Source organism: Pollicipes pollicipes, unplaced genomic scaffold (genome assembly GCF_011947565.3).
Source record: "Pollicipes pollicipes isolate AB1234 unplaced genomic scaffold, Ppol_2.1 Scaffold_4881;HRSCAF=5763_pilon_pilon_pilon, whole genome shotgun sequence".
Taxonomy (NCBI): Eukaryota; Metazoa; Arthropoda; class Thecostraca; order Pollicipedomorpha; family Pollicipedidae; genus Pollicipes; species Pollicipes pollicipes.
The window spans coordinates 12,687,615-12,700,693 of record NW_023596576.1 but is presented as its reverse complement, the minus strand read 5'-3'; the positions used below and the strand labels follow the sequence as shown (position 1 = coordinate 12,700,693).

Sequence of the window (13,079 nt, the reverse complement as noted above, 5' to 3'; positions counted from 1 at the left end):
AATAATCTATCCAAAAAGTAAAAAAACACGGTTATGACAATCATGCTCATCTTTCTTTTACTGACCTTCTCTAGACTTGTTTTTCACAAAATATTGATGTTGGTGTGCAGCTTATTTCGTACTCGCCATTTCATGTTTCTGTTTAGAGGGAGAAAAATTAAATTTAAAAAATTTTCAACGTTTTTTTTAAAACGATGAGCCCTTTTGAGCACATGCACACTTGACCTGTAAATTTGTCCAAAAAAGTATGCATTCAGCGCATTTGTTATTGTTTTTGGCAACGCGGCATGTCCTTTCCGTAGGCGCCGCAACCATGGTGAGTGGTGAGATAATCTATTGTGCATTTATTCATGCAGCCGACCGTCGTTTTGTCTTCTGAGTGTTCTGTTGACTGCGTTTAATATTTTGAATGATTCTTTTAAGCCCGTGGACGTGGGGATTGGCGGTGGAGTTGTACTTTGGGGGAATAGCTTGCGGGCACAGCCTGGATGTGTCGGCCAAACATGAGTTTGGGCATTCAAAACATAGGTATGCCTATGCAATTGCATGTTAATGGTATCAAAATCCTGTGCTGATCCGTGGCTCAAAGCCAGCATTGTTAATTACATAGATGTCAGCCAGTGTCAGGTATGCTGGTTCTCTGAATGGGGAATGCTTAAGTACTCACTAATGCAATCTTTGGGTAAACATCACATTCATTTGAGGTTCTCTGGGCATATTTGCAGTGCACCAGGATTTTTCTTTAATATGTGTGGTTACGAAATTTTTGAATACTTTCCAAGTGGTTTTCTATTTACATTTCAGGACATTGTAGCAAGACAGTGGGATGAGTGGGCCACAATTGTTCCTTACAATAGTCATTGTGTATATTGATGTTTATGCAGAATGTCAGTCATTTACTCAAATCTGATAATGTGACCAACAAATAAATTTCTGTATCTGGCTGAGATTATATTTGTTGAATGTATGGGGCATGACATAAATACATGTATTATGTGTTGTTGGTGTATTGGGAATATGCCCATTAATATGGGGTCCAACTACTTGAGTTTTTCAGCTGTGGCATACAGAAGTATAGGGTCATTGTTGCATTAACTAAGCAGATTATATTTTCCTACACATACCAATCTGTAGAAGGGGGCAGACAGAGCAAGGTGTTGAAATAGCCCAGATCCTGCCATAAATAGGGTGATAAGCTTTGCTTTGGCACATGGGCTGATCTTATGACTGACATGGCTTGTTTCCCAAGATTTTCATGTTTACTGGAATTGCATTGTGATATAGAAATTGCTGTATGTGCTAGAGCAACTAGGGTGGACCTGAGGCTGGGAGATTATGTGAAGCTGGGGTGTGTGGTGGACAGGGCCATTTACTCCACTGAACAGGCCCTGCCAACACTTGTGAAATATGCCTGCTTTTTATTACCACTACTGTGAAATCAGGGTAAGGATCCAAAAAGACAGTGACTGGTATGTGCTATTTTGCATTATATCTCAAGCATGGGAAATATATCTGCCATTCATTATTGCTACTATGATGTCGAAGAAAGGTTCTGAAAGGGGCACTGACTGGTATATGACAGTTTGTGTTATATCTCTCATAATATGTTCGAAATCTACCTGTTTTGAATTTTTACTTCTGTGATATCAAGGAAAGCTTTTTAAAGGACCCTGACTGGTATATGACATTTTGCATTACACCTCTGTTGTGATATACATGCACAGTACTTAAAGGGGACATAATGGCCAAGAGTTTGGCTGCTTTGACACCTTTGGCTGCTTTGGGGGGCAGGGGGGGGGGGGGGTTAAGGGGCTGGTTCAAATCCCAGTGCTTCAGATTAAACTTCAGGAGTTAATATGACCTATGCAGTTACTGTTTCTCCTTCAAGATTGGTTGGCTGCTGGTGTTAGGTTTCCTTATACAACTACTGAAAATTGCACTCAGTTATGTTGCAAGTATGAACAAAAAAGTCTAGCTAAAAAAACTCCTGGCTTTGAATCACCACCATGCCTGGAATGTAGATGCAGCAGCCTGGCCTATATTTTAAGAGAAAGCTGTACAGCTGCCAAGAGCTGTAGACTCCAATCTTGCACAGCATTTCCCACCAATTAGTAGATCTTTGGCTAGAGTGCATGTACCTGCAGCTGTTCGCAGGACCAGACAGGATGATGTAGCAGCATTTAACTCAACTATGCTGCAGTGACAAATGTTTCAATAACATATGACTGTGGGACTGTCTTGCTCCTATAAACTGTCATTCCTTTGGTTGTTGGCAATGCCACTGTCATTTTGATGTTCTGCCTGACCTTTGCACAGTTTGATGCTTGTCCCAAGGTATAATAAGCTGCCTCTTAAATCAATTAATACCATGTTCTAACAATTGCCCTCAAATTCTACTTTCGGGGATTGGTTGGGTCATGTAAAGATTTATAATGCATAGAATGCTGGTGCAATTGGTTCCCAAGTAACTGATTTTCAATTAAAAATAAATATTAGATTCTATATGATTTGGCCCCAGCTGAATTTGGCACATATGTATGATGTTTAAAGCCACACATGTTTAGTGCAATTGGTGGATTTTTACAGATAAGGCAGGCATACATGGCAGTTCAGGCCACTCCATTGCATTATTTTGCAGACAATGTGTGATCTAATGATTTGGCTCTGGCTTGAGGGCCTTAAGTCTATAACCTGTTTAAAATGACCTTGATGGTCCATGGCTGTGTCAAGCTAAGCATGGAAATAAACACTTGTGTTTTTCTTAGAGTGCATTTTGCACCTTACAGGAGGGGCTTTGTGCTGCAGTTTACATTGCAGTAAACCCTGGATTGAAACTACTGTGTGTGTATCCCATCACAGCAGCCTGACCTGGCATCAGATGTGCTTTTTCCAGTTTGGTTAGCTTTAAAAAAACAGATTTGAGGTACAACAATGTTAGCTGTTGGACAGTTTCAGCTCCTAAGGCAAAGGAAATATAGCATGTGATAGCACCCTGACATTCCATCTTGTTACAGGCGAGAGGACCGAAGAAGCACTTGAAGCGTTTAAATGCCCCCAAGGCATGGATGCTGGGGAAGCTTGGGGGGCCGTTCGCGCCGCGCCCGAGTTGCGGTCCCCACAAGCTGCGGGAGTCGCTCCCGCTCGTGATCTTCCTTAGAAACCGGCTCAAGTATGCCCTGAATGGCACCGAGGTCAAGAAGATCCTCATGCAGAGATTTGTCAAGGTCGATGGCAAGGTGCGCACTGATGCCACATACCCGTCTGGGTTCATGGGTGAGTTATATTGTGGGAGTGGGTGTCAGCTGGTAGAAGTGTATGATGACTTATGTCATGTCTGTGTTCTCATTTCCTGTTACTGTATTCAAAATAACTTCTTGATACCTTGGCACATGTTGTCTCCTTATTGCTCATGTTATGTACAATGATGAAAGTTGTGAGTCAGGGCATGAATGTAGTGGGCATCTCCAAAGTAACTTTGTTCATTGCAAGTTGGATATTATTGGAACCATGATAGGGAAGCTTACCTGTAATGCTGCAAAACAAGTTTTGTGAAATGAAGTTTGTGGAAATTTTCACCAATGGTCTAGCGCGCAAGCTAGGACGGGCGCATATTGGTATGGTAGAAATTTTTACCAATGGTCAAGGGACCGAGCTGGAGCAGTTGCACATTGGCTTCCAATGATGGTTTTGGTGGTAATGCTTTCCATGTGTCAGTTTTTTTAGCTGTATATTTTGGCAGTGCCAGGGTAGTCAACATTCAGGTGGAAACCACACTTCCTTTCCTCTTATCACGATTACAGATGTATGTGCGGTGCTGGTGCCACATTTTCATTGCTGGACTGTGATTGTGTGATGCAGTAGGTTCTTTGTGATAAAGCTGCCCCCCCCCCCCCTCCCCTGCTCCCCCCATGTGATGAACATATCACCACAGCAGCAGAATACTTCATAATGCTCAAGTGACACAACTGGCCAAAGTCTGAACTGTTTGGAAAGACATGTAAATCACCTATTTGTGTAGCAGGTCTTTTCCATCAAGTTGTTTAGGTGAATTGTTGAAAAACTAGAAAAGAAAGTATGGGACTAATATAATTGTCATGCCTCTTGGACTAGACACTGCATCACGTTTCATCCCACCCAGGGCTGGGTAGGCATTGACTGGAGTTTGTTCACAGATGTCATCTCCATCGAAAAGACCGGCGAGAACTTCCGTCTGATCTACGACGTCAAGGGCCGGTTCACCGTGCACCGCATCACGAAGGAGGAGGCTTCGGTGAGATCATTAGGGCTCCTCGTTAGTGCTTATTAGCATTTGTGACAGATCTGAACCTACCTGTGGCAACGCTGCACTCAGCATCAGTGTGTAGTTCATATGAAATGTGTAGTTGATACAGGGTGCATTATGTGCCATGTCTTTAGCTGCTCTTAGTTTTTTTTACATACATTGGAGGCATGATTGAGTCATTGATATGACTGGATGTTGTAAAGCTCCACATGCCAGTGTTATAATGCTTAGATTTTGGTGTTCCAAGTCAGACACTCCCTGGAAAAATAGTTGTTTTATCTGTAACATGTCTCTTTTGTCAGGAAGTGATACCTAGGTAAAGCCTTTTGTTGCTGTAAGTCAGTCACCTTAAGGGATATGATAACCAAGCAACATGCTTACACTAGCATTGCGTGCACAGTTGGTCAGCCTAGGAGAGCAACCCCTCCTGTCAGATGTCAGAGCCTGTTCTCTTGCTTGTAAGGTGTCTGACTGAAAGGTGTGCTTCGGGCAGAGGATGGAATGAGGCCCAATTCATGACAATTATGATAGGTTTGGTGGGATCATTTGTCTCCATGGGTTTTGTGTGCCAATAAAGCTTTTATCTCACTTAATTCAGTGCATTCTGCAGTTTGGTGCATTCCCTTAACAATATTTACTGTGGGTATGTTTTAACAGAATGTTTTGTGGAAAGCAGCAAGGCTGCAGCTGCCTTTTATGATTGGGAAAAATGGATTCATGTTTTTGGTATGTTTTGTATGCAGTTGTGTTGCTTAGTACAAATCTACCAGGCGCCCACTTGCTTCTGCTGCAGCTGGCTTCTCCCAATGAATGTCTTTCTCCCTAGACATGCAGTGATATGAACTCATGCTCATTTGGCATCCAGACTTTGTTAACCACTCATTTGCACTCTGCAGTATGCCAGCTAAGGTCATATTCATCTTGTTCATGTTGTCAAGTTTGTGTGTTTAGTCACTCGCAAGACGCCCTATTTCGCGTGACATTGGCCGTGTTGAAAACGTGGATGAGATGCCCTTTCCACCCATGTTCTCCCACGGCAACAGGGAATGGTGACCATAACCAAGTGATGTGTTTTCGTGAGCACTACACTCCTAATTGGTCGCACATGATCAGAGGCTAAAGCCCGCGGTGTATAAGCCGGTGGTAAAGCCCGTCTGCGTGTGCGCGTCCGCTGACGTAAGGTGTTCCGCCGCGCCCACAGTACAAGCTGTGCCGGGTGAAGGCGCTGAAGATCGGCGTGAAGGGGATCCCGCACCTGCTGACGCACGACGGCCGCACCGTTCGCTACCCCGACCCCAACATCAAGGTCAGCGACACCATCCAGCTGGACCTGGCCACCTCCAAGATCAAGGACTATTTGAAATTCGACACCGGTGAGTGGTCTGTGGATCTGTCGTTGGTGATCTGGTCCGATGAACGTCACGTGCCGCGGGGTCTGGGCGCCGGTTTTCGCGGACCAAATTCTGCCTGTCATCACAGTCATCCACACATCAGTACCCACTGGTGTTTTCTCAGACGTTCATGGCGAAATGCATGCGTCGTGGGTTCTTTTTTCGGAAACTTTTCTCGCTGTAGCGTCATGGATCTTTTTTCGGAAACGGTTTTCTGTACTGACAACGCTAGCTAAACGCCAGATCGAAGACACGTAACCATGTCCCGTTTGGTTGCGTGTTCAAAATCTAGGCCACAGGAATGGCTCTCCAACGGTCGCTGGCTATGGTATTACTGCCAAGTCCGCATTACCAATGGAGAGTACATCTGTTGTGCTAGCATTGATATCCATGTCCGTTTTGGGCTCAAAGTGACAAACAGTTGGCGCGTCCCAAAACCACTGTTCAACAAGAAAATGTATTACCTTTAGGTGTGAACCACTGGTGTGAATTATTGATGCCTGCTTCCATACTTGTGATGATAGGTATGGCAGCATATGACGTCCATGTGCGTCTGTCTTTTGCATTAATACTGATGTATAAGTTGCATATGGCCTGGCGTAGTTGGGAGGGCGTTCGCCTCGTGGCCACGTCCGACCACGGCTCATATCGTGTGGTTGTAGCCAGGCGTAGTTGGGAGGGCGTTCGCCTCTGTGGCACGTCCGACACCGGCTCATATCGTGTGGTGAGCCAGGCGTAGTTGGAGGGGCGTTCGCCTCGTTACCACGTCCGACAACGGCTCATATCGGGTGGGTTTTAGCCAGCGTAGTTGGAGGTGGCGTTCGCCTCGTGGCCACGTCCGACCACGGCTCATATCGTGTGGTTGTAGCCAGGCGTAGTTGGGAGGGCGTTCGCCTCGTGGCCACGTCCGACCACGGCTCATATCGTGTGGTTGTAGCCAGGCGTAGTTGGGAGGGCGTTCGCCTCGTGGCCACGTCCGACCACGGCTCATATCGTGGGGTTGGAGCCTGGCGTAGTTGGGAGGGCGTTCGCCTCGTGACCACGTCCGACCACGGCTCATATCTTGGGGTTGGAGCCTGGCGTAGTTCGGAGGGCGTTCGCCTCGTGACCACGTCCGACCACGGCTCATATCGTGGGGTTGGAGCCTGGCGTAGTTGGGAGGGCGTTCGCCTCGTGACCACGTCCGACCACGGCTCATATCGTGGGGTTGTAGCCAGGCGTAGTTCGGAGGGCGTTCGCCTCGTGACCACGCTCGACCACGGCTCATATCGTGGGGTTGTAGCCAGGCGTAGTTGGGAGGGCGTTCGCCTCGTGACCACGTCCGACCACGGCTCATATCGTGGGGTTGTAGCCTGGCGTAATTGGGAGGGCGCTCTCCTCGTGACCACGTCCGACCACGGCTCATATCTTGGGGTTGTAGCCAGGCGTAGTTGGGAGGGCGTTCGCCTCGTGACCACGTCCGACCACGGCTCATATCGTGGGGTTGTAGCCTGGCGTAATTGGGAGGGCGCTCTCCTCGTGACCACGTCCGACCACGGCTCGTGTCGTGGGGTTGGGGCCAGGCGTAGTTGGGAGGGCGTTCGCCTCGTGACCACGCTCGACCACGGCTCATATCGTGGGGTTGGGGCCAGGCGTAGTTGGGAGGGCGTTCGCCTCGTGACCACGTCCGACCACGGCTCATATCGTGGGGTTGGGGCCAGGCGTAGTTGGGAGGGCGCTCTCCTCGTGACCACGTCCGACCACGGCTCATATCGTGTGGTTGTAGCCAGGCGTAGTTGGGAGGGCGTTCGCCTCGTGACCACGTCCGACCACGGCTCATATCGTGGGGTTGGAGCCTGGCCCCATTTGAGAGGGCGTTTGCCCGTGGCCATGCCTGGTCAGACTCATGTCATGGAGCTAGAGCCTTGCTCCCGGCCATCAGTCGTGCCCCGCGCCAAGCAGCGTGGGGGATCGGATGCCAAACCATCTGCCGTGTGGAGTGCGCCCCCCCCCCCCCCCTCAATCAGAGCAATGGTCGGATGTCTTAGTTTTATGCAAAAGATACCCAATCCATTTGAAAACTGCGATTTGTTAGCAACCAAACATTGGGGAACCATTCCGAGTTACTGAAGCTCTGGAATAAGAATGTTGGCTCATCTTAAAAACTGGCACCGTGTCGTGATGTTGCGAGGTTTTGTCGATGGTAAATATTTAGAAGGTGGTCAAAGGATGCGGAATGTGAAACATTACTGCAGGCTTCCGAGAGCTTGTGAAACTTGCGCAATTGCTTTCATCCACTCAAACCTGGTTTTTCTTCACCCATTAACCTGCAACCAGAAGGACCTTATCCCAGCGACACACAGCTAGGCGTTAACACTAGAAATCATAAACGCAAGTGGCGGCACTGAATGCTAAGGGACGGAAGTGAACACAAAAAAAATGACGAGGCTGCAAAGCCGGAGAGTGCGCTGTCAGCATTTCTGTCATACCACGATAATGCCAGATCGAAGACACGTAACCATGTCCCTTGTGGGTGCGTGTTCAAAGTCTAGGCTACAGAAATTGCTCTCCAACGGTCGCTGGCTATGTTATTGCTGCCAAGTCCGCATTACCAATGGAAAGAACATTTACTGTGATCATAATGTTTTCCAATATTGTGACTTGGTTTGTGTCTTAGATAAGTTTGGGCTTTGTTACTTTGAAGGAAGCTTTCGCCGACATTTCCCCGTGCTATGTCCGCTGGAGTTAGTGCTTTTACTTTTACATTCTTGTTATCAAAGTGTGTTTAATTCCACATCAGTTGGTAAGTGATGAATTGGTCACGAAATAAGTGTCAGATGACAAAGGCAGATGGCGTGCTTTACGGCCACCATCACAGTTATGAACGAGACGTCATCGTGTCCAGGGCACGAGCGGGAATTATCTTAGCAGCGTATTATTAGTAAGCATTTACCAGCTTCCCAGATTGCTCGAACGTGGTCACGTCCAACACTGGGTAAATTTTCGGCAACTGGTGCTGCGCAAACAGCTTACGCAGTGCCTTGGGCAGCTCGCACGCTCACGAAGAGGTCCCAGCACAGGCCTGTGACGATACCGCAAGTCCCATTGCTACGAAAACTGGCGCATGATGAAGACAGGACGAGATATGAATGGCTAGTAGGGCGTCAAGCAGCTTACGAAACCGTCATAAAAAACGGCACGCATTCATCTACGCTGTCTGTGGTTCTGACACGTGTTAACGCCAGATCGAAGACACGTAACCATGTCTCATGTGGGTGCGTGTTCAAAATCTAGGCCACAGAAATTGCTCTCCAACGGTCGCTGGCTATGGTATTGCTGCCAAGTCCGCATTACCAATGGAAAGAACATCCACTGTGATCGTAGCGTTCTCTGAGAACTACTGAGAACTGAGAACCTGTCGGTGCAAATTAGCCAACGGTTCCCGTGCTGAGCAGAAACAGTGACATGGTGTGGTGCTGGAGAAGGATAAGTTCCTCATCACCATGATAATGCTTTGTGCCTGATTGGTTGCAGCTGGCGACATATTGTGCAGAGCGGCTATGCGTTAGTGGGTTCAGTGTCACCAGGCCCGGCTGCACCAGCGCGTGTATCAGCACCGTGTGACCGGTGGGTGTGCTCCCCTCAGGCAACCTGTGCATGATCACCGGCGGCCGTAACTTGGGTCGCGTCGGCACCATCATCCACCGCGAGCGCCACCCGGGCTCGTTCGACATCGTGCACGTCAAGGATACGGCCGGACACAAGTTCGCCACCAGGTGAGACCAGCGGCACCCGCCGCGCTCAGGGCATGTAAACATCCGGCGAAAGGAGCAAGGCTTAGGGCTCATGTAAGAAAGGCCTCCAGGTCCTATTTCTCTCGCCATTATGAGTTGAAAGCTCCTCCGTTGAGTTAATTACTTTCAATATGCCAGGGGGTACTAGTTAAACCACGGTGTAATGCTAAGTAACAATTGTTCCGATGTTTCTCAATTTTCGAGGTGTGCGCGTCAGGAGTGACCTGGGCTCATAAAGGCCAGCAAAATATTACACTTAAAAATAAGACATGAAGCCAGAAAATGTTCCAAATCTGCACACACACACTGCTGTTAGAAGGTTTTTCAGAAGTTTAAATCCAATCTACCAACACGCATACAGTTCAACATTAAAGGCTGCGAAAAATAGCACGGGTGGCTGAGCCGGAATTGAAGGTCGTCAACTCAACATAGAAATAAGAGCTCCAGGTAGAACTCAACTTAGCCTAAGAACAGACCTTGGTAGTTGTGGTAGTAATGGTAGTTAGGTGTTTTCCCTGCTCCAAATACTTTCGAACGCGCTCAAATTTACATTTGCCCGCAGCTTTATTTGTCACTGTCATTGGGGAGATAACACTTTAGGAAAACATTTTCAGACGCCATTCTGTGAGATGGCCTATACCTTGGTACCGATCCAGACCATAAGAGTACGGCTGAGGCGTAACATGATATTTATCATTAGGAGCTCAACGGCATACTAGCGCCGCAATGGCAACAAAACCGCCCGCGGACGACTCGACTGGCCTCAGATTTATAATGTTGGTTGATTTATCAAAGTTGATGTCGGCACAGTCTTGTTCAGTGGAAAGAAGCTCGATCAGAAACCATTTAACAACTTGGAACCGTGGCCGTTACACGACAGACTCTCCTATAGCGTTGTCAGGTCGTGTGCGGCCGTCTCCAAGATGTTCGTAGAACCGATTCCTGGCATCTGTCGCACCGTCACACTGCCGCACTCACGTCAGGTGGCGCCACCTACATCCGCCGCCGGGCCCCGCTGACAGTGTGTGGTTTTCAGGCTGCACAACGTGTTCGTGATCGGCAAGGGCACCCGGGCGTACGTGTCGCTGCCCAAGGGCAAGGGTGTGAAGCTCTCGATCGCCGAGGAGCGGGACAAGAGGCTGGCGCAGAAGAACTGAGCCGCTGTCCGCCCGCCGCCACATCGTATGGGCTAATACACTGCTGAAAGGAGCCCACTTCTCTGTTTCCCTGCGCTGCATGGAGTCTGAAAGAGCGGGTGGTGCGAAGGTGGTTGATAGAGATGTGCGGGGACGGTAATGCCGTTCTAGACAATTGCTTGATGGGGTTAAGAAGACTTCGGTGCAGAAATGGGGGTGGGACTGTGGTGGTCGAAGGAGATAGTGCGCTGCGTGGTTGCTCAGCGGCAAAAATTCCGTGCATTTGTCTCACGAGTAAACGCTGGATGCATGAGTTTTTGCGCACGCAGTTCTACCGGTAAGGGTCATGTTGAATATCCCTTTTATTCCCCCTCAAAGAAGCGTGGGCGAGACGGATACATGCGCTCAGCTGTTGGACGAGTGAAGCGCTTCTGCGAACACGCCTTTCTGGCAAAACATCGGTCTCCGTATGTCGTGAGGGTTCACCTACAAGCAGTTACATTGTGGCTGATACGTCGCTTGGACAGTGCATACATTTTGAGCATGCTTTACATCGGGGGTGATTGATAAGTAGCCCATCAACAATCCAGTTCTCAGAAACGGCGTTGCGTGTAAAAAGTCTCGCTGTAGCTGGGAGTGGGACAATAAGAGAGAGGATAGCAATGTCGGCAACACCTGGGGCATAATGTACCCCTGGTGCCAGCCTTATGAGTTGCATCGCATGTAGCGCTCTGGTGTCGGCCGAACTGCGTTTCCAGCGGCCGGTCGTCATGGCAACGACAGCGCGATAAGCTGGCCTGGTGGGCAACCTGAGCAGGTGATCCCGGCCTAGGCTGCAAAACACTAACTGGAGCAGCTGAGAACAGCGCCAATCAAGAAGCCAACGCTATTCTAGGTACACTCCGTGTTCTAAACATACTCGTGAACGGACAAATCGGGGCGTACTGGTGGGTGACTGGCTTCTGCTCCGACGTGGAGACCGGGTACGGACTCCGGGCGCGCGGCGGTCTCGGCGCCAATACGGCGTCACTGGTCACAGCGCTCCATAAAAGGGTGGTCACGCTCCCTTTTCCAAAGAATAAATACTTGAAAGTTGTGTACACAGAAAGTTCAAAAGGCTTCAGTTCTGTCAGGAATCACAAGCACACGGCAATTTGATGTGGGCTCGTTTATGCACTCAAGAATAGTGCACTCAAATAATCCCGTATTCATCTCAACAAGTCACCTTTCATGACGTTTCTGATATTCACCAATCATGACGTTCTAAGGATCGTTCAGTGCAGTTCACACCCAGCCCGTTTTAAGACTTAAAACTCTGGGTTCTGATCTTGGCCCCCGCGGGCTTCTGCAGACTATTTCATTGTTACCTAGGCACGCATGACGTCATATAATTGCCACACGAACACCACTACTTCATTGGACATGTGCTCAACGCCAAGACAATCGAATCGATCATCGAATATATCGTGTCTGGCGTACGGTAGCACGATTGCAGGCGCCATCGGCCTCCAGTTGGTTCTCAATCGACTAAGTGCGTTCAGTGCAGGGGTGTAACTTCGCGTTTTTCATGGGGGGAGGTGGTCGAATCCATAAACTTTACACACCGTATTTCTGAGGCACGTTTCCCCACGAATTTTGTCTACCTAACTCTGCGGTCATAATCTGATAAAGAATGCAATGGTAACAAAGTCGCCTGCAGACAACTCGACTGGCTTCAAATTTATGATGGTCTATTCATTTATTTTGTTGTCGGCACAGTCTTGTTCAGTGGAAAGAAGCACAATCAGAAAGCAATTCAAAACTTGGAACCGTTTCCGTTGCACATTTCCTCCTATAGCGGTGCCCAGTCGACGCATGCGGCCGTCTTTACGATGTCCCTTGCTCCGATTCGTGGCAAATCTGGTCCCGTCACATTGCCGCGCTCACGTCAGGTGGCGCCATCTTTATTCGCAGCGGGGTCCCGCTGACGGTGTCCGGTTTGTGTCCCTTCAGCTCCTGGTATTCCGCTATTATGAGCTCAAAAGTCTTAGGCTCAGTTTGTGACCTTCAATATATCAGGAGGTACTGGCTAATCGGCATTGCAGCGCTTGACAACGAGTATATTCACAGTACTCAATAGCGCGGGCTGCGCTCATCCTCAAGAGCTCATCTCTTCGGGGTGAGCATGAGACAGCGGATGGCCGTTTGCATTGTAGTAATGTTTCTTTATAGACGTCTCATAGCTGATTCAAGTTTAAGTTACCGATTTTGCATCCAAAGTTGGCTGAAAGACGAATCATTTGGCGGAGAAGGATCAGCCACAATGTGGCCGCAGCACCCGCCTGTCAGCGAGCGCCGCCCGTGCCCCGAATGGAGCCACTTCAAGGCCGCTCCAGAAGACTGCGGGAAGACAGCGAGCGATTTTAAGCGACTTTTGAGCTCCTCCCCGGAGGCACTAGCCAATGGGATTTAAGCAGATATTTCATTCTGCTCCATAAGTGTCTAAGTTTAAAGGTCT

General features: G+C 48.6%; 1 protein-coding gene across 1 annotated transcript; it reads left to right on the top strand.

Moving 5' to 3' along the window:
• Positions 1 to 274: 274 nt before the first annotated feature.
• Positions 275 to 10,660, top strand: LOC119099964 (40S ribosomal protein S4). The gene is made up of 6 exons (XM_037223071.1): positions 275 to 316; positions 3,015 to 3,273; positions 4,173 to 4,270; positions 5,484 to 5,655; positions 9,299 to 9,428; positions 10,483 to 10,660. The coding sequence occupies exons 1-6, from the start codon at positions 314 to 316 to the stop codon at positions 10,601 to 10,603; spliced, it is 783 nt and encodes a 260-aa protein (XP_037078966.1). The 5' UTR covers positions 275 to 313; the 3' UTR covers positions 10,604 to 10,660.
• Positions 10,661 to 13,079: the final 2,419 nt, after the last annotated feature.